The 21,332-nt window shown below is 39.0% G+C and overlaps 1 protein-coding gene across 2 annotated transcripts; it reads left to right on the top strand.

The window, feature by feature from the left end:
* Positions 1–1,566: 1,566 nt before the first annotated feature.
* On the top strand, positions 1,567–19,989 carry col28a1a (collagen, type XXVIII, alpha 1a). Of its 2 annotated transcripts, none has more exons than XM_079485660.1 (35): positions 1,567–1,787; positions 2,776–2,924; positions 3,072–3,637; positions 4,924–4,944; positions 5,030–5,089; positions 5,940–5,993; positions 6,081–6,125; positions 6,562–6,588; positions 6,725–6,769; positions 6,850–6,894; positions 7,753–7,806; positions 7,900–7,968; positions 8,122–8,190; positions 8,345–8,413; positions 8,517–8,585; positions 8,680–8,748; positions 8,848–8,916; positions 9,133–9,201; positions 9,293–9,364; positions 9,663–9,731; positions 10,409–10,480; positions 11,721–11,789; positions 11,937–12,005; positions 12,091–12,159; positions 12,243–12,311; positions 12,399–12,467; positions 12,544–12,612; positions 12,704–12,772; positions 12,859–12,939; positions 17,457–17,492; positions 17,567–17,603; positions 17,711–18,262; positions 18,354–18,487; positions 19,315–19,404; positions 19,517–19,989. In XM_079485660.1, the coding sequence occupies exons 2-34, from the start codon at positions 2,804–2,806 to the stop codon at positions 19,399–19,401; spliced, it is 3,144 nt and encodes a 1,047-aa protein (XP_079341786.1). In that variant the 5' UTR covers positions 1,567–1,787; positions 2,776–2,803; the 3' UTR covers positions 19,402–19,404; positions 19,517–19,989. The 2 variants fall into 2 exon arrangements, with proteins under 2 accessions (XP_079341786.1, XP_079341785.1); XM_079485659.1 differs by having other exon boundaries at positions 19,167–19,404.
* Positions 19,990–21,332: the final 1,343 nt, after the last annotated feature.

The following is a 21,332-nucleotide window of genomic DNA, read 5'->3' as shown; positions in this document are numbered from 1 at the left end:
TTACTCTAAAAAAAAGGTGTTTGTTTTTTAACATCGGTAAAGAAAACATATCATTCATGTATTTACAGACAATGATACAAGTAACAAACAGCATACATTTGTCACGGGAGGCGTGGTGGAAGAACCCAATTGCAGGCAGCTTTGGACAAAACCTAAGGCTATGCCGTGACTCCGCTGTAAGACCAAGAATAAACATGACATGATAGCGGAATCATGACAACATTTTTCTTACCGTTAATCTCAACGATAACACATTGTGTAATCACAAATTTAATGACGAACATCAATCGATTGATTTGTGTTCATAGACACGAATTTTCACCTTTTTTGTTTCAATCAGCAAAAATTGTAATGTCACCAACTAAATCGAAGTTAGACTACTTTAAAACAAATGAACGTTCATCAATTGAACAACCTATTTTATGAGGTGGCTCATTCATGTAAATTTGTACGATCTAACTTTGTTTCATTATTTCATTTGACTTTGCCCCCGCGACTATATAGTTTTAGGGGCGGGGTTAGGGTGGGCCTTTCAAGTATAGGACAAAAATGTGAATATGCAGTATGTAAATAGACAATTCACTTGTTTATGCTTGGTCCTGGAACTTGTATGTATGGGCATTTATGTACATTCATGTTATGTTTACTTTTTTCTAAACATAATATATATGTGGCGAGCAGGGCTGGACGAGAGCCGTGAGGGAAAGGCGCGAACAATGTGTGTGTCGTTGCTTTGACACCTCGAACAATGTGTGTGTTTTAGCACAATTTGCCTTTAGCACATGCGATTTTAGGGTTGGGGTGGCTTACAGCCACCTTGTAAAATATGTGCGACTTCCCTTGATATCAGGTTATAAATCTATAAATGTGTGTATATTGAATCAATTCAGGTTTCACCTGAATCAGGTGTCTGAATACACCTAGTGTTCACGTGAAACTATGTAAACTAACTTTAAAATATGGATTGTAGGATGCTTTTAAACAGTTTTGAAAAAGTTCCCTTCAATATTTCTTACTTAAAGTAAGATTTTTTTAAAACCATTATCATTTTAGAGATTTAAGCATAAACCCTTAGCATAAAAGATTTCTGCAATCATGAAAAACATAAATGGAGTAAAATATGTCTTTCCCTTTTTATGTTCAGTACCAAAACTTTTTTCAATCATCCTGTAAGTAGCACCATATAGAGTTTCTTGTTTTTAAACTTTACAAAGCACTAAAATCTATAACCAGTATGTCTGGTAAATATAAAACTAATTATATTTACAAATGAATCATTTATTTTGAAGTGTGAGAAGTTTTCTGAAACAAAATTAGCTTGGGGACAAAACTCTAGTTTGGACCTGCAGATTTCTTTAAGGATTTTCCTTTACCACCTGCCTAGAGTAGTCTTAATAACTACAGTTATACTATAATCAGTAATATTATGTTTTCAAGACACATTTTCATACTTTCCCAATGTGTGTGTTGCAGCTGAGATGTAAAATGTTTAAAGAAACAAGAATTATCCATGTCAGAATAACCTCCCTCCCTTACACAAAAAGGAGGTTAAACTCTACGAGTCCCAGAGCATTCGACCGGTTACTGCAGGAAACTGACACACCGAGACTGAGACAGTGTAAGGACAGTATTTCTTTATAAGAGACTATATGTCTGGCCCTCGATGAAACCTTGGCTCTTTTGCTTCGAACACTTTCCTATCAGGATATCACACACAATGAGCAATTGGTCATACGTGATCTGACTGGATTATTAAGGAGACAGATAGTACGTCAGTGAACAATCCGGTAAGGGTCAATCTGAATACACTCATTGTGATATTAATCAATTCCATTATAAATTGTATTGATTCTGAAGAATATAGTAACATAGTCTTTCTATATGAATATTTATATATATACACAATGATGCACACATAGCTAAAATTATTAAACATATTCAATATCTATTACAATTGTTAAATGACTATGTTTGTTCCAGATTGTGTTCTTTATAAATAACAGCAACGCTTACATGATGTGAGGTTTAAACACAACTTTATGGTATTATATGTAAACTTTCAAAAAATGACCAATGCGATAATAGTTCAAAATATCATTGTAGTCAGTCAGTCAGTCAGATATGTGCTGTTGTTAATGAACTGAGCTGCAAATTCAAGATATTCTATGGCAAATATGTACCATTGTAACTTTAGTTAAGTGTCCAGACACTGTAAAAAATGTATAAATCTAACGTATATAATTTCTGGTAAAATTACAGGGTTTTCTCTGTTTTTCTTGTAAATATGCTGTCTTTTGTGTAATTTAATGGATTTTGACCGTATTTCAAAAATAGAGTGTAAAAAATCCTTTAAAAAAGGACATTTTCCAGAAGCTGGGGCGCCAGAAATATAAAGCAGGCTTCCTTAAAATATATGAAAAATAACTGTTATGTCAAATTAAAATGTTATACATTATACGTGAAAAATCAGCAAAAAGCGAACGGTAAAATTCTGTAAAATTATGCTTTTTTACAGTGTAGTTACAGTAATAAGCTTGATTTTCTAAAATATAACTGAGTTTACCCACCACTGTTGCTAAAAAATTAAAAGTTAAACAAACAAAATTCTAAAGCTTGCAAAGATTTGACGAAAATACAATCGTATTATTATTTTTTATAATAATATATTTTTTTAGTTTAGTTACCAATGATTGGCTCTTTACAATTGCCATAGAACCAGAGGTAAATATATAATGTAAGGGCAAACAATTAGTATAACATGTTTTATTTGTGTAGATACTGAAGGTTTAAATAAGCAGGAAGGATGGAGTGTAGAGTGATGCTGTGTCTCCTGCTGCTGATGTTGTCCTGGAGGGTGAAAAGCCAGAGCAGAAGAAAACACAGACAAAAGCCTAATACCAATGTCATCCTAAATGAAGGCAAACGTAAGAAGCCCAATTTGCGAACATTGTATATATTCTATTTCCTTCTTTTTTCTTTTAATCTATTTATTTATCTCTTGTTTTTGTCATTATGCCGGTCTACTTAATTTCAATGTTCAATGTTATTCTTATATTCTTCTGCATTACTAGCTCTTTTTTGTCCAGTGGAGGTGGCTTTCTTGGTGGACAGCTCTGAGAGGGCCGTGATGCTTTTGTTTGAGAAGCAGAAAGATTTTGTGTTGCGTTTCAGCACCAGACTGATGCAGCTGCAGGTGCCAGAATGGCGGATGCGGGTGAGACTCGCCATCCTGCAGTACAGCAGCACAGTCTCTGTTGAACACAACTTTCGAGACTGGCAGGACATTGATGTTTTTCAAAGCAAAGTGGATGCTATGTCCTACATCGGCCATGGGACCTACTCAGCTTACGCCATCTCCAACGCCACCCAGATGTTCACCAGAGAAACCGATGGCAGCAGTCTGAGAGCCGCAATTCTGCTGACGGATGGGGTGGACCACCCACGCAGCCCCAACGCTGTGAGCACAGCCGCAGATGCCAAAAACCGCAACATCCGTATGTTTGTCATTGGGCTGTCAGGACCCGGAATAGATGACCAGGATTATGGTAGACTGAGATCTATCGCCAGTGCACCGCCACAGCAGCACATGTTCAGCCTCACTGACACACAGCTGGATGAAAAACTTTACAGAGAAATGGTGAGTGTTTGGAGTCTGAGCAGCGATAATGGTGAGATGATGCGATCTGTGAGCCAATCGACTAGCACATCGATGTGAATGAATCAAACTGATTGGCTTTCAGATAATTCATAGCCAATGGCAAAGTATGTTTATTCTACCTCTACATTAAAATAGTCTCATTGGCGTGCCATAAGCAATATGCCACCACATGCTATCAGAGGTCTAACAGTAACCCACCTCCACCCCCAGCTCCCATTTGATCAGGATATCATTTAAATTAGAATGTTTTAATCCTAAGCATCTTTCAATTCTACTCACATGTTGTACAAACAGTATCATCCTTAATTCCAGTGCCGATCCTTCCTATATGCAAACTATCGTACTCAAGTTGCCTAGGGCCCCTGCACCACCAGGGGGCCCACATGAGTACCGAATCAAAAACACTATAATGTAAACAAGACGCTATAACTTTTTATAACAACTTGATGCAAAAGAACCTGAAGGCATGTGTTTTTGTACAATTTCAAAGTCTTCTTAGTTTTGCCAAATGCATGTACAGATTCACAAATTAAGTATTTGTCAGCTGGCATACAGTTGGTTTGACGTTGGACGTTTCATAGTCCTGAATTTAGGGACCGTCTCTAAAGTCACATACACATTAATATACACTTTTAGATGTTTGATATTTATTACAATAATTATTTTTATTTCACTATTGTATGGGTTCATACACAAAACGAACCATTAAGCTCAATATCATTTACAGGGAATGACTTACAGTCATAAAACTGTACAGTGTTCATGTCTCTGCTTTAATGCACACCACTGCAATTCACTGTATTTCGCTTGCCCTTGATAATATGTCATATTTGGGACATCACATTTAGATAATGTGTTTTCGTATGCTTAGCTTTCTTGAGTAAACTGCATTTATCATGCTTTATTTTAATAAGTTAATCACGCATTTGGTTAGTAAAAAACACATCACATTTGCGTAAGGTAAGGTAAAAAAAAGTGAATCCAAATGCTATACTGCATTGTTTTTACTGTCAGTTTAATGTTCTTTCAGTTTTAATTCATTTAAGCGTGTTAATTGATGTATAATTTTTATTTCTTATAGTTTACAGTTAAGTTTATCTAATTTTAACTGCTTTGACCAGGGCTCATCACAAAGGTATGCATAGGGCCCCAAGACGTCTAAGATCTGCATTGTTTATTTCTATTCACATACACACAATATGTTCCCATCAGTTTCAGTGTACATACAGTAAGTCTAATTGTAATGTTGTCTACTCTCTTTACAGAGTGAAATCGCTAACACAGTTGTGAGTATGTTTTAGATACATTACTCTCTTATCCAGTTCCATCACTTGTAGGTTGTTAGAAAATCATTTCAAACCTCTGTTACAGTGTCCACAGTCCAAATCTTGTCTGTGTGAGAAAGGAGAGAGGGGACGTCCAGGAAATCCAGTGAGTTTATCTTTCTAATTTTTCTTTCCTCATGGCAGACCTTAAAATAAACTTTGCTTCATAATATGGGAAACAATGTTGTTTCAAAGATTGAGAAAAGCCTGACCTGATCTGGTCAACAGTAATCCCTCTGCTCTGTTGTTCTAAACCTGGTGTTCGGGCAGAGCAGAGCAGGTGGCACATTAAAGGCCAGGAATTCACATACTGCAAATGTAGTAGGTCCTATAGCTCCTCTGTTCAGATGAGAATTCAAATAGAGTAGTAGCCTAAATTTACATCTGACAATAGACATCTTTGCTTATTGTTCAAATAAATGTGTTTAGTTCAAAGAGGTAAAACACATTTACAATACACCCAGAAGTTTGCCTCTTTGTCTAATCATTTTTGAGGTTGTAAGATAAATAATTTGCTCAATTTCGTTCCATACTCTTCCTATTTTGATGGTTCAATCTAACCTTGTAAATATGCTTTCTTCCTGGCATCACTTTCATTTCAGTATATGTACGGCTTCACAACATGCAGCACAGAAAGGTTACAAATCTAATGCAGTGAACTTGGCAGAGATAATATAAAACCACACCAATGCTTAATAATTCACTCTAAGTGAGAGTTCAGACCTTAAAGAATTAGATTTATCCACACTGTGAAAAAACAAATTTACTTTGACTGTTGCGTCTAAACTTTTCAGTTGGCTCAGTTTTGATGCCTATTTAAAAGAATGCCTATTAAAAAGACTGTTGCCATAAGTGATGTCTGAGCTGATAGCAGTCGCTAGAAGTTAATGGCTGAGTTTTTTAATGTTATGTAAAATGCATGATTCGAAAGGTGTCTGCTGTTCTTTCTTGCAAAGGGTAAACAAGGGGATCCGGGATTTGATGGACCTGCTGGACCAAGAGGATTTAGGGTAAGTGTCGTCTTATGTCTAATGCAAGCATCCATATTCTTAGCACTCCAATTTTTATCATGTAATATATTCCCTTGTTATTCACAGGGGGAATCAGGCTTAAACGGGCGTCCCGGATTAGAGGGTATAAGGGTATTATATTCTTTTACATCACTTATTTTCATTATCAAAATGCAACTATTAATATTGTTGTATAAACAACTGAGGAGAAACAGGTCAAAGTAACAGAAACGATGCTCCTTATTTAATCAGACCTCAAATACTGCAAATAATACAAGTTCATATTCACTTTTGAACATTAAAAATAATAATATTTTTTTTATGTGATAACCTGGATTTTTATCACAGTTTTAGTGTGTTTAATGTCGTTCGCATTGCTGTCGGACGACTTTATGTTACTCCTGAGGTTTGATTTAGTTGAATTTCAACAGACACTGGACTGGAATGGACACAATACATCTGGAATTGATGATTTAATGAAAATTTGGAATGGTCTCTTAATTATTTCCGTGGCTTTATGTTTGTTTTGTTTACTGATCCGTTTCGTTGTTCGGTTGCTTTGTTACAGGGACAACGAGGAGCTAAAGGAGAAAAGGTTTGTATATTTGACGTTAAGTATTTTATGGGATTTTATTTCATGTATTTGAAAGGGTGATACACAATACTGTAGGTAAAATTAGACAGAACAAAACAACTATAGCTTTCACTGTCTCTCTTTCTCTGCTCGGTAGGGAGTTAAAGGAGAGTGTGGCACCCTGGGAATGAAAGGAGTTCAAGTAGGAGTTTACAGATGTAATTTTCTGGGTCTGTGGTCTTTGCTGGTGTCTGTTTTTCACCCCTTACCTTATTTCCACAGGGCCCAGATGGACCCCCAGGATCTCAAGGACCAAAAGGAGATCCGGTTGGCCCTTTTATACATTTTGTCTTGTCTTTATGAGATTCTATCTATGAATGCCACATTTATATATGTACATTTCCTCATGTCTAGAACAAAAGCACTACAGACTTATGAATGAAAACGTTACATACTTTACTTCAGCGAGGAAATGATCATGAATACAAAGATACAGACCGTCATAGTTAGATGGCTTCTCCAGCTCCTGCACATATGGAATGTGATCGTGGGATTAAGCGATATCCATACACTAGATTCAGGCCTTCACTGCATTGTTCCCGGGTCACAGCTTTCTTTGTCTATCGGGGTTAGCATAAGCACGGAGGGTTATTGTCTCTAGCTCATCTCCTTTATTTTTCGTCGCAGTGATTTTGGCGCGTTGACAGCAGCCACTGTTAAAACATCCATTCGGTTTTAGAAAGGTCACATCATGTTTCCATTTCCCACACAGCCTTATCTCTTGTGATGGCAAATCCGTTAGGCTGTTGTGGTTGTCCTGAGATATCACATTGATGGCGACTGATGGAATAGTTCACTGTAAAAAACAGCTAGTAAAAGATTTACTTAACTTTTTTTGGAAATTTGCACATTCGCAAAAACAATCCTATGGGTGTATTTTACCGGACATGCATCGGAAGTAAAACTTTATTAGATTTTTACATTGTCTGTATTCAAGCGTTTAGAGAAATGACTTAGGGTATTATCTAGTATATTACTGAATGAACGTTCCTCTGACAGTCCTTAGCAGAAGAATTTCAACCATTGTATTCTGTCAGTTAAACTTACTTTAACGTACAGTATATGTCAATGTATTGAATGTGAGATGATGATAAAGACGACTAATTGATTCGATTTTTATTTCAGGGGCCAACTGGCAGTCCTGGTGACATAGGCCCTGAGGGCCCTATTGGACCTAAAGTAAGAAGATAAGACACCTTAAAGATGTGACATTATAAATGGTTATCATAACAATAAGAAAATAACAAGGAATAACGATGACCTCTTTCTGAGGGTGAACGAGGACCCAGTGGACCCACCGGACCTTCAGGTGACCCTGGCATTGGGTTTCCTGGTTCAAAAGTAATCTTTTAACTTTTTATAAATGTTGTGTTCCACAAATATCTTGCTCCTTTCTTTTCAAAACAATAATTATAAAACACAATACAATATAAATACAAATCTGGTCTGTAATCATAGAAGAATCACATAAAATAACTGTTTGTGTTTGCTAAGGGGGACAAAGGCAACCAGGGGAGACCTGGGCCACTCGGACCTACTGGTATAGGCGAGCCAGGACACCCTGTGAGTTTACAGGACAAGCTACTGTATATTAAACTGACGTGAATCATACTTTATTGGCACCACTACAGGGCGTTAAACATTCTCATATTTACAGTATACATCCTATCCACCAAGTGTGTATTATAGACTACTAATAAGTAGTATATCTGTTTAGGGCCCACCAGGACCCCAAGGAGTTCAAGGAAGCCAAGGTTTCCCAGGGGAGGGATCGCCAGGACCAAAGGCAAGAGTTAACAACAGATAACTCCATTCACCAGCTTCAATGTGATAGCTGTACAGGAATGTCCATGAAAAATCAGCTCTGTTGTTTACTACACTGGTTTTAGGGTGACAGAGGATTTGAGGGCCCTAAAGGTTTTAGGGGATTGCCAGGGATTGGCAACAAGGGGGAGAAGGTATGGCATTTTTTACAAAAGAATTATGTTAAAGTGATGATGGAGTATCACATGTAGTCATAAGACACCGCTCTGAGAACATCTGTTTTTGTAGGGTAACATCGGGGAGCCAGGTGTACCTGGACTGATGGGATTTCCAGGAGCAGGGATCCAGGGAGAGAAGGCAAATGTTCTTCACATACCAATGACTCTGCAGCAATTCATAGTTTAAAAAAGCACCTTTTCATTTTAAATGCTTTTATTATGTCACGTCTTGGTACAGGGTGACCAGGGGCTCATAGGACCACCCGGCACAAAAGGCCCTTCTGGAGTGGGGAAAGTTGGCCCAAAGGTACATTGTGTCAATCTAGTATTAAAAGGAAAATATCTTAAGAGACTGTGGGTAAGTGCTGTAAATGAAATGTATTATTTACCTTGTAAAACAATTGGGCTGTGTGGCAGTGTTATCATTTTGTACTCAGTTTTATTACATTTTTGTGAAGTTGTTTGTTTTATGTTTAATTCTACAGTACATAACATGTACCGTGTATCTTGCATTTGTTCAAAGGGAGACCAGGGCTTTCCAGGAGAGTCTGGACTTCAAGGTGAGAGAGGAACCGGAGAACCTGGGTCAAAGGTACAGTATTGTATGGACAAAATACGTGTTTCAATACACACAAATCGGCACATAAATGTTCTATGTAGCAGTGGCGAATCTGTAATTTTAGGGAGAGCCAGGAGCAGATGGAGCAGCCGGTTTTCCTGGAATCCCAGGAGAAGATGGATCTGTGGGTCAAAAGGTTGGAAAGATGTTTATTATGAGTGATGGGTTCGTTCTAATCAGATTATGGTTGGTCATTTAAAATAAAATCATGGTGTTAATCTCTCTCTCTCTCTCTCTTTATAAACACACACACATATAATGTATATACATATACAGTGTTTTCAGGGGCGAGTGGTTGATTTTATAAATGTAAATATAAATGTAAATTTTTCTATTCATTTTCTCCTTTCTGTATTTCAAATTAACGTGTGTAATGTATTGTCACAATATTTAGCAAAGTATTTTTACTTTATATATTTTTTTTTTAACTTTAGGGTGAGATGGGTTTACCGGGCGATCGAGGTGCAGAGGGCGCACCAGGAAAAGGAATTCCTGGTGAGAAGGTACTGTACATTGCCGTTTCCAATGTTCCACATGTTATATTCTATGCCATTAGATCAAGTTATAGTTAAAATGTGGGCACAGCATTGCAAACATTGATCAATAGTCTTGAAAGTAGAGTCACACATTTGAAAGGACCTTTCCAGTAATCACGGTTTACCCATGTAGGTGAAATTGAGAGACATATTTTATATCACTCATTGCAGATTTACGTCACAGTAAAAAGCAGACATTTATGTACTGCAATGTGTTTACAGATCAAATCAGTCATTTACTGTAGATGTTTCAGGCTATACCACATACTAGTGTAAAGTTGAAAGTTGCCAATAACAATACCAGGCCAAAAAACTAATGTTGTACTTATTTTAATGACAATGATGCACAAATTTCCACAAATCGGATTACTTCAATGCAAAAAAGTTTAATAACTTTAACAAGAAATTATATTTTACATTTTATATTTAAACTGCACAAAACCTTTAACATGTAAAATCTTATGAGGTTTTAAAATATGTCATGTAATTTGACAATTTTAAAAATCACAATAGGACAATTGGGAATATTTGTTTTGAAAAATGTAAAAAACTAAACAATTCAAATACAATGTAATCATCTAATAATAGAGAATGTAAATATGTTGAATATGATGAATATTGTAATAAATATAAATCTTTTTCAGGGGGACCGGGGTGATAGAGGACCTCGGGGTCTCCCAGGAAGTTCAGGAACAGTGGGACCCCCAGGGGCCAAGGTGGGTGGCGCAGTGAATGTAATGAAACACATTCAATCTTTTTTTGGAAAGGGAATGTGGGGGTTCATGTCAAGGTCGTCGTGTTTAGAAGTTTGGAATGTTAGATTTTATGATTCTATGACTTTTTACATGTCTTGAACAGGTTTTAGGCTTTTAAGGCTGCTTATGATTTACGCAATAATGGACATGCTTCCCCGGATTTTATAATACGAGAATAAAAGCTATGATATATTGATCTATCAGTCACTAGGCAACAGTTTACCTCTTTTAAAAACGTAGTCAAGATATTAAAAGTGAGGCACACACTATTGTGCTGTTGCTGCTACTTTATGTACAGTAATGCAAGGTGTAATATTGCACAATATAACACATATGATCATTTAAAGTCATGAAAGACAAAAAATACTTCATAATAGTTAAAATAATTAAATAATAATATTGAAAGTATCTTAAATAACAACAACAACAATAATAGTAATCAAAAGAAATAAATATTATAATAATATAATATTAACATATTATAGCATTGATTATAAAAGTCTTGATGATTAAACATTTTATTAAAAAGATAATGAAAGACAAATAAAAATATTGAATAGTAGAAAAAATAATTTAGTTATAATTTTTTAAAATAATAATAAAATAATATTATACACTGACATAATAAATGAATTACTTATTGTTGTAATAAATACATACTTTATTGCAGTGATTCTACAAGTTTTGATGATAAAAAATTTATTTAAAAGTTTGTCATGAAAGACAAAGAAAATTTATAAATAATAAAATAATAATACTAAATAAATAAATTATTACATTATGTTAATAATAATTATTAAAATAATCAACAATCATAATAATAATAATGAATTATTGCAGTGATTATAAAAATGTAATTAATGTTTTAAAATATGTGTTTATTATTATCTACACAATTCCATATTTTACTTTATAATACTTAAATATTTTATATATCTGCTTTGAAACTGGATAAGTAACTGTTATGGATCATGAAGGCTTTTTTTGAATTTGCGTGAATGTACAAAGTACTGTTGTTACACTGGTCGTTTTTTTCCTCAAATTTGCCTTACTATTACAAGACATTTAGATGTTAAACAAAATAAACTTTTAAATAAAACAGCACTCTTTATTACATTACACAGCACTATAAGATAGAAAATTAAGCATACATGGGATAATCGATTTAACTATCTTAATAAGATTTTCTTACATTTTACAGGGAGAACCAGGAAGTTTTGGTATGGTGGGTTTACCGGGACCACCGGGCCGTGGATTAACTGGTTCGAAGGTGCATGACTTCTAACCAATAATCAATCATTGTACACAAGTGAACCTTTTACAGTGACTTTTATGGGCATTATTTGATTTTACATCAGATTTTTTTACACACATTCTTTACCATTTATTTGTTATGCATGTTTTTTGGGTTTGTTAGGGTGAATCAGGACCACCAGGTCCCCAAGGTCCTGATGGAGAACCTGGGGTTGGGACTGCGGGACCAAAGGTAATACTATATGAAACATGTTCTCGTACTATTTTATTTATGGAATTATTTTACCAAATTTAAGCCAAATCTTGGAACGTTTCAGGGTGATCGAGGAAGTCCGGGGCTGATAGGGCCACAAGGAATAAAGGGAGAGGGTTACCCTGGACCCCAGGTGTGTGATGGAGACTTAATTTATATTTGACAAACAAAACAAAAAGAAAAATAGTAAAATTGATCAATGTGATATTTTCTTAGGGACTTCTAGGGTTACCTGGGCTGCCAGGTGAAGTTGGACCTGAAGGACATGGAATTCCTGGACCAAAGGTTTTGTTACTACACCAAACTAACGATGATCTATTTAATTTATTCACAACTATTGCTGTTACTATTTAGAATGTTGTTTGTTCTCAGGGAGATAGGGGCTTTTCTGGTGCTCCGGGCCCTACAGGGACTCCAGGAATTGGACTGCTGGGACCAAAGGTTGAAAATTGCCTTTTTTTAAAGGAAATTTCCTCAGAACTTACTTAATACTAAATATAAATCTGGTATTTTAAAGGGTGCAATGGGCCAGACTGGCGCTCCTGGTCCACCAGGCATTCCAGGGGAGGGCATTCAAGGTCCCAAGGTAAAAACACAATGATCATACTGCCAACAACTAGCTCAGCCTTACAGCTTTATGTAATGTCTAAACAAACATTTTTTCATAATAACAACAGGGGGAGCCAGGGTTTCAAGGATCCCTCGGCCCTAGGGGGTTTCCAGGTGATGGTCCGCCAGGAGATAAGGTAACAGATATGCAAACACTGGCAGAGTGTAATATAATTAAACGTTTGAAATACAAAGATACAATCATTTAGGCTTGTGGTTTCAGGGCAACAGAGGCCTGAAGGGGGAACATGGAAAAAAGGGAGGGAGAGGAGAACATGGAATACCTGGACAAACAGGACCCAAGGTACTACAGATGCTTTTGAACTAGACCACCCTCTCACCTGATGAGCAGTTACTATAGGTACATACGAGCATCCCCAAAACACCAATGGTGGCATACTGAAATATGAGTTTGTGCTGCCCAACGGTTTTATAGTTTCTATTTTCTGGAAATAAAATCCATATGGGGGCACCAAAGATAAAACAATAACTTCACAACTTTGATTCGATTATTAATAATGGCCATTACTGGCTCTGTATACACCAAAAAATTGGGAATTTTATATTGGTAAGGTTCACCCAAAAACGAAAATTCTGTCACCATTTACAAATCTGTATACATATCTTTGTTCGACAGATCTCATCCTCCATTGACTCCCATAGTATTTATTTTCTCTATGGCTGTCGTGAATGTGGTGGAAGAACCCAAGTGCTGGCAGCGGTGAAGGGGTTAACAAGACTTTACTATATAAATAACAAAACCAAAACACCCACGATGGGGGAAAACACTAACAAGACTAAAATACAAAACAGAAAACAAACACTTCCCACAAGGAGGGCAAAAACAAACTAAATAAGAACAACAACACAACGTCTTAAACACAGGGATGGTAGACAACGGGCAAGGCAAGAATACAGTACTAGGAACCTGAACAAGTACAATGAACAAGCTGTCACGATCGTGGAGGTAGAACCCAATTCCAGGCAGCAGTGGAAGTTAAACAATAACTTCCCACAAAACAAACACCCACGATGGGGGAAAACTGAACTAAGGCAAGGTACAGAAAATAAAGACTTCCCACGAGGGGGCATAAATAAACAAACAGGAACAATAAACAAGGCACTTCAAAATACACAAAGGGGTTATCAGGATCAAGAACACGAACAAGGTAACTGGGAACACAAGGCAGGAAACATGTACACGAGCCAAGACACAGGCACAACGAACGAGCACAAGACAATAGACATGAGGGCATTAAATAGAGAAACTAACAAAGGATAATTAACAAGGGACAGGTGTGGGTAATGAAACACTCAGGGGAAGCTAACGAGGAAACATGAGGGGCGGGGCCAGAGACGAGACAGGAGAGAACACATTATGTCATGACTGACAATAATATGTTTCTCTCCACACAAAACACGTGGCCCTGTCAAATCGACACCTGCTCTCCGCCACTCTCCACCTGGACTCAACCCTCACTTCCCCTGACGACATCACCAACCACCTCAACTCCACTTTGTCTACCTCCCTCAACACACTGGCCCCCCTCAAAACAAAAACTGTCACTTTTAACTCCTCTTCACCCTGGTACACATCTGCGCTACGGAAAAGGAAGCAAACTGGCCGCCAACTTGAACGTCTGATAAATAAATCATCCCTCACAGTCCATCATGAAGCCTACAAACTTCATCTCACTGCCTACAAAGATGCCCTCATTGCTGCCAAAGCCGCCTACCTTTCCACCATTCTCACCGACCCCTGCCAAAACCCCAGAACCCTCTTCTCCACAATGAACAATCTCATCAAGCCTTGGACCGACACCCTCCCTACCTCTACTCCTGATCTCTGCAACTCATTCCTTCACTTTTTTGCTGATAAAATTCACAACATTTACCAATCCCTATCCCCTGTTTCTCACCTCCCAGGATCTACTCCAGCACCCACCACAACTCCTCTTCTTCCCGTCCCTGCCGACTTCCCAACCCCCCCTCCTCACTGCCTCCTCACCCAGTTTACCCGGTAACTCCCCCAGAAATCTCAAAACTCATCTGCTCTTCCACACCCACCACCTGCTCCCTTGACCCCCTCCCTACTCCACTCCTGAAGTCCTGCCTCCCCGTGCTGTGCCCCTACCTCACTAAACTCTTCAACTCCTCACTGTCCCTTGGAATTGTCCCCTCTGCCCTCAAAACTGCCGCTGTCACCCCAATCCTTAAAAAACCTGGTCTCGATCCCTCCTCCCTTAACAATTACCGCCCAATATCCAATCTCCCCTTTATGTCTAAAACCCTGGAACGTATAGTCGCTGCACAACTACAAACCCATCTTCATGCCAACAACCAACTCAAACCCCTCCAATCTGGTTTTCGCCCCACCACAGCACAGAACCCACCCTCCACAAAGTCCTCAATGACCTCCTCACCTCGGCTGACACCGGTTCCCTCAACATTCTCATCCTACTCGACCTGAGTGCAGCCTTCGATACAGTGAGCCATAACATCCTGCTCACCAGACTCAAAGACCTCGGCATGGAAGGTACTGCGCTCAGCTGGCTCCATTCCTACCTATCCAACAGATCCCCCTTCATCTCTCTCCATAACCACACCTCTGCCACAGTCACCCAAGGCGTTCCCCAAGGCTCCGTACTCGGCCCCCTCCACTTCCTCATCTGCATCCTCCCTCTTGGTCAGTTATTCCGCCACTTCAGCCTGGACTTCCACTGCTATGCTGATGACATTCAGATCTATCTCAGCACCAAATCCCCCCACAATCCACCCCTCTCCCACATTAAATCCTGTCTATCAGCTGTTAAAACTTGGATGCAACACAACTTTCTCAAACTCAACAGTGATAAAACGGAATTCCTCCTCATAGGCTCCAAATCCACACTCAGCAAAACCAATAACCCCACTCTCACCATCGACGGCACCATTGTCTTCCCATCCTCCCAGGCCCGCAACCTTGGCGTGATCTTTGACTCCACCCTCTCCCTTGAGCCTCACATCCGCTAAGTCGTTAAAACCTCCTTCTTTCACCTCTGCAACATCGCCAAAATCAGACCCTCTCCCACACTCCCAGCTGCCGAAAGACTCATTCATGCCTTTATCTCCTCCCGACTGGACTACTGCAACTCACTTCTCTTCGGCATCAGCTCTACCCACATCAACCGACTGGTCCAGAACTCAGCCGCCCGACTCATCACCCGCTCCAAATCTTGGCATCACATCACTCCAGTCCTTAAACAGCTCCACTGGCTTCCCATCTCCCACCGGATCACCTACAAAATCCTGGTCCTCACCTACAAAGCCCTTCACCATCTGGACCCCACATATCTCACTGACCTCCTTTCCCCGTACCAACCCTCACGGTCCCTCAGATCCACCTCAGCCGGTCTCCTCTCCATCCAAAAGTCCAAACTCCGCAGTTTTGGGGACAGAGAATTCTCTAGGGCAGCTCCCAGGCTCCAGAACTCCCTCCCCCATGACATTCGCACTTCTGATTCACTTTCCATCTTCCAGTCCCGCCTCAAGACCCATCTCTTTACCTCTGCCTACCCAGAGCCCAATGCCCCATTTGTTGCATCTTCTTGTAAAGCGACTTTGAGTACTTGAAAAGCGCTATATAAATTCACTTTATTATTATTATTATTATCCTGCCACTAGACTAGGAAATTAAGACCTGAAAAGGCAGAATCATGACAGGACCCTCCTTAATGAACGCCCCAGGCGTTCACCCAGGGAGCCAACTAACAGTACAAGACTGACTGGGAAACAGACAACATCCAACAACACATTGTAAACATAACCAAGGGCAGACAGGCAAGGACAACCAAAGGGTTAGGGTGACATAATAAAAATAACAAACATGGGAGGGGGGTGGGGGAACACAAGAGTTCATGGGAGGAAGTCCAGAGGGATTGGGACAGGGTGAGGCAGTCTTAGTTCTGGGTGGAGGCGCTAGAGAGCGCGGAGTCCCCGAGGCTCTGACAGTCCCTGGCTGAGAGGCCGGCTGGGCAGGGCTGGGTACCGGCTGGGCGCTATACTAGGAACGAGAGGGGCGGGGCCAATGATGAGACTGGAGAAAACACATATTATGTCCTGATTGTCAATAATATGTTTCCCTCCATACAAAATGTGTGGGTCTGTCATGATTCTGCCACTAGACCAAAAATCAAGACAAGAGAAGGCAGAATCATGACAATAGCAGCAAATGGGAGATTAATTTGGTTACACTCTTTAAAATATCTTCCTTTGTGTTTAGCAGAACAAAGACATTCATACGGGTCTGGAAGAATCTGAGAGTGAGTGAATGAAAACAGAATTTTCGTTGCCTTCTAGATGTCTTAATATGTCTAGTCATTTTAAAGGTGTTGGCGACATGATTCTCAAATGACAAAGTACTATTGAATAAAACGTCAAGATTCTTTGCTCAAGACGAGGGTTTTATGGCACATCCGTCAATAGTTAAGCAGTATTCTTGGTTGTTACGTATGGCAGTTTACGGTCCAATAAGTAACACTTCTGTTTTGTCCGAGTTCAGTAATAAGAAATTGTTACTCATCCACTTTTTCTTATCGACTATGCATTCCACTTTTCGATGGAATTGCTGTGTTTCATGAGGCTTCCAGGAAATATAGTTTCGTATCATCAGCATAACAGTGAAAGCTTACTCCGTATAATACATGAATCAATGCAAACACAGCAGAATGGGTAAATGTGGTGCACTTTCAATGTTCACTGTCCTTACTTACATTAGATGGATCAGGATGTTTTTACTTGACAAATGACTCTATCATTTATAAGACTGAACTAATATTGTAGGGGCGACCAGGAGATAAGGGAGAGCCTGGCTTGTCGGTGAGTCAAAACATCCTTTTCACTTTTATCAGAACACAAATATTGCATAAATTAAAGCTCTGTTTATATTAAAGAGAGAAGAGGTGATCCGAGTAATTCTGGAAATATGTGGTATGTAACCATCTCTATCGCTGTAGCAGCAAATTTTTCAGAGTAAGCTGAATAGGGATTTTTGTAGGGATAGAGATATTTATTGAATTCTGGGTGTTTGTTTGCAGGATGTGGATTCAAATGCCGGAGTCCTCTGGAGCTGGTCTTCATTATCGACAGCTCAGAGAGTGTTGGTCCTGAGAACTTTGAGGTGGTGAAGGATTTCGTAAACATTCTGATCGACCGCATGTCCGTGAGCTGGGATGCCGCGCGTGTGGGGGTGGTGCTCTACAGTCACGTGGACATGGTGGTGACCAGCCTTCAGCAGATGTCCGACCAAGCTGGTGTCAAAGCTGCCGTGCGTATGATGCCATACCTGGGCGAGGGGACCTTCACAGGTAGCGCCATTCGACGGGCTGCTCAGCTGTTTCAGGCAGCCCGACCGGGTGTAAGGAAGGTCGCGGTTGTGGTGACGGACGGTCTGTCGGACGTACGGGATACAGTGAGTCTGGAAGAGGCTGCGGAAGAAGCTCATGCTGATGGGATTAAGATCTTTGTGATTGGTGCTGTGAATAGCAGCAACCCACAGTACACAGAGTTTAGGAATGAGATGAACATTTTAGCCTCTGATCCGGATTCTGAATACGTCTACTTGATTGATGACTTTATGGCACTGCCCTGTACGTAGGCCAGACCGAGATTAAAAAAGTGATTTCCTTGAAATTATGGTTTACTTAGCTAAATGTTTTTCTGTTTTTTTATATGATTTAGCATTGGAGGGTAGGCTGCTGAGTCAGATCTGCGAACATGATTATGGCAATGCTTTGCGTCCATTCAGGCCTGGTCCGGTTCCAGACAGCGATCAGGCTCCAATCAGTAATTACATCATTACGGAGAGCAAAGAGGTGTTCTTACATTCTTAAACATTAGCAACTTTTTATGTAGAAAACTATATAAGCTTTCTAAAAATAGTTGGTAACACGTCAGCATAGGGGGTAATTTTCACTATTAACTACTTGTTAGTAGCAAGCCTATTATTGTCATATTGGCTGTTTATTAGTACGTATAAAGCGCATATTCTGCATGACCGTATTCTACATCCCTAATCCTTCCCAATACCTAAACCTAACTACTATCTTACTTACTATTAATAAGCAACAAATTAAGAGTTTATTGGGGAAAAAGACGTAATTAATGGTTTAATAGCGAGAATTGCCCCCTATACTGAAGTGTGACCAAATTGTTCAATTAACTTACAAAATAAAATAAAAATAGCAATATTGCTTAATACTTTATTAATTATGTCTGAGTACAACAATGTCTGACAAGATAAAGAAACATCATACAATTCTATTAAATCTTAATAAATAATTAACTTCTACAGTATTAATAAATAATTATTAAATAAAAAAGTAAATAATTTCTAAAACATTATTTTAAATGTGACTTAATCTTAAGCTTTTTCTTAAAAAAAATTACATATAAAAAATCAAAATATTGTTCTCATTATTATAAAAGAACCATTAACGTTATGCTTACTGATGTTATGACTGGTAATAATCTGAAAGTCTCTCTTTATCTCAGATTGGTCTTTCAGCAGAGTTTGAAAACCCTTCGCATCAACTTTTAGACTACGAAGATGTTATTTTTAATGAGTCTGCCAACAAGCTACCTAAAGTGACCACAGACCCATCAGGAAACACAATGGGACCCAAGTCCTCTGTCCCAGCAGTGGGACCCCAGACACCCTCAAACTTGGTGCCTGTTCCTGAAATTGCCCCACAACCATTACCCCCATCTCAGCCCGAGGTCTTTGTAAAAGGTAAATCACATTTATTTGCAGGGCAGCATCTCTACAAACTAAAAACATCCTTTCTCAGTGTGTCATTGCATGTTTGCATTAACATTGGATATGTATGCTTTTGTTTTTTCAGATAGAGGCTGTGGTCAGGAACTGGACCCTGGGCCATGTAGGGCATACAGTGTGATGTGGTACTATGACCTGGAGGCCAACGCATGCGCAAAGTTCTGGTATGGTGGTTGCCAAGGCAACAGCAACCGCTTTGAGACAGTGGACATTTGTAGAAAAACCTGTGTGCTGCAGACATAACACACCCTACAATCAAGCACAATGCTTTATTCACTGATTTATTTTCATCAAGCTTTGTTACCATTACAATAATGCTGATATACAGTATGTTTATTTAGTGCTGTTATTGAAATGGATTGTGTCGAGTTTTGTTTACGATAGTCGCACTGAAAGTGTTTTTTATACTCCATTAAAGGGGTCATTTCATGTAAACCAGACGTAAGAAAGTACATGTAGTTTATTTGTATTACTCCATACTAAAATGTGTAATTACACTGTAACACGGGCACTGTAAAATAAAGTCTAACCCAACCCAGTAACTTGTTTTGGTGAGTCAATCTCTACAAGCCTGAGAAAAAATGAGCCGATCAGATTTCGTGCCCCATTCAGACATAGTTAGAGGCTCTTATTATAATATAACTGCCCCTAATCTGAACATTTCCACATATGGTGCTGCCTCCAGTCTTGTTTTGGCAAGCGTCACGCGTGTATTAGTTCCGACACCATGGCAAGTTCGAGCAAAGCAACTGAGCGAACTGTTGTGTTGTTAGCTGCACAGAACACTATTTAGATTCTCAGCCTCAGAGGATACAAGAGAAATGGATTTCCTCCAGACTGAACGAGGCAAAGGTGCAGAAAAAAGCATTAAGCCTCATTCATGAAACATTCGCAAATATATGAGCAAATTCCAAGCAATTTGCACGTAAAACGGACCTTGCTGAAAACTTCGTAAACACCAGATTTGATAGTAAAATGAGTATGTTAATCAATTCCAATCACTCGTAAACATTCATTCACAATTAGCATAATCACTGCCTATGAATTACTGCTACCCAAATCAGGTGCGTATCTATGAATGTTGTAGAATCCTCTGGACACCCTTCTCAGGTATGGCTACATTGTATTGCATAAATGTAAAAGCGACTAATAGGCTATATGTGTCATGGTTCTCGAGTGGTGAGACAAGGAGAGAGGACCCAGGTGCAGACAGCGGGTAAGGGGTTAACAGATAATTTAATAAATAATAAAACAAAGACTCACGTGGGGGTAACAGAACAAAACATGACATGGGTACAATAACAAGACAGGACTAAAACTACACTTAAACAATACTAAAATAAACTATAAACATGAACAACTAGACTAGACTAGACTAGACTAGACTAGACTAGACTAGACTAGACTAGACTAGACTAGACTAGACTAGACTAGACTAGACTAGACACAGGAACTCACCACACAAGCCACAATGAACCAGCACAAGACAGAAGACACAAGGGCATTAAATAAGGGACCAAATCAAGAGGGGAACAGGTGAAGGGCATTAATCAATAATGAGGTAAGGAGAGGATGGGAACAGATACGAGACCTGAGAGAGTGTATGGAAGTCCAAAAGGGCCATAAATACCTCTCTCCACACAAAACATGAGGTTCTGTCATGATCCTGCCACTAAACCAAGAGAAACATGACATGATGCGGCAGAATCATGACAATATGCCTAACAATGAATTAAACTGTGTCCAAAGTATTTTTAGACAGCTGAAATAATTCCTGGTGCTCTTCTGAACACAACCAGCTGGTGGTGCTTGAGAACGCCTGGAGGCACTGTGCATTTTTCAATAGACGCGATGTCCGAGGCAGTTTCCTGTTACTAGTATCT

The sequence above is a fragment of the Barbatula barbatula genome (assembly GCF_947034865.1).
Source record: "Barbatula barbatula genome assembly, chromosome: 21".
NCBI classification, from domain to species: Eukaryota; Metazoa; Chordata; class Actinopteri; order Cypriniformes; family Nemacheilidae; genus Barbatula; species Barbatula barbatula.
The sequence above is the reverse complement of the archived record's forward strand: the minus strand, read 5'-3'. Positions and strand labels throughout refer to the sequence as shown.

What these genes read in the sequence shown, in the direction of transcription:
- col28a1a (XM_079485659.1), top strand. Translation starts at nt 2,804, where the DNA reads ATGGAGTGTAGAGTGATGCTGTGTCTCCTGCTGCTGATGTTGTCCTGG. An exon ending in CTGGACCAAGAGGATTTAGG is followed by an intron (nt 5,994 to 6,080) that starts GTAAGTGTCGTC and finishes TGTTATTCACAG; the next exon opens with GGGGAATCAGGCTTAAACGG. An exon ending in TTGGCAACAAGGGGGAGAAG is followed by an intron (nt 8,586 to 8,679) that starts GTATGGCATTTT and finishes CTGTTTTTGTAG; the next exon opens with GGTAACATCGGGGAGCCAGG.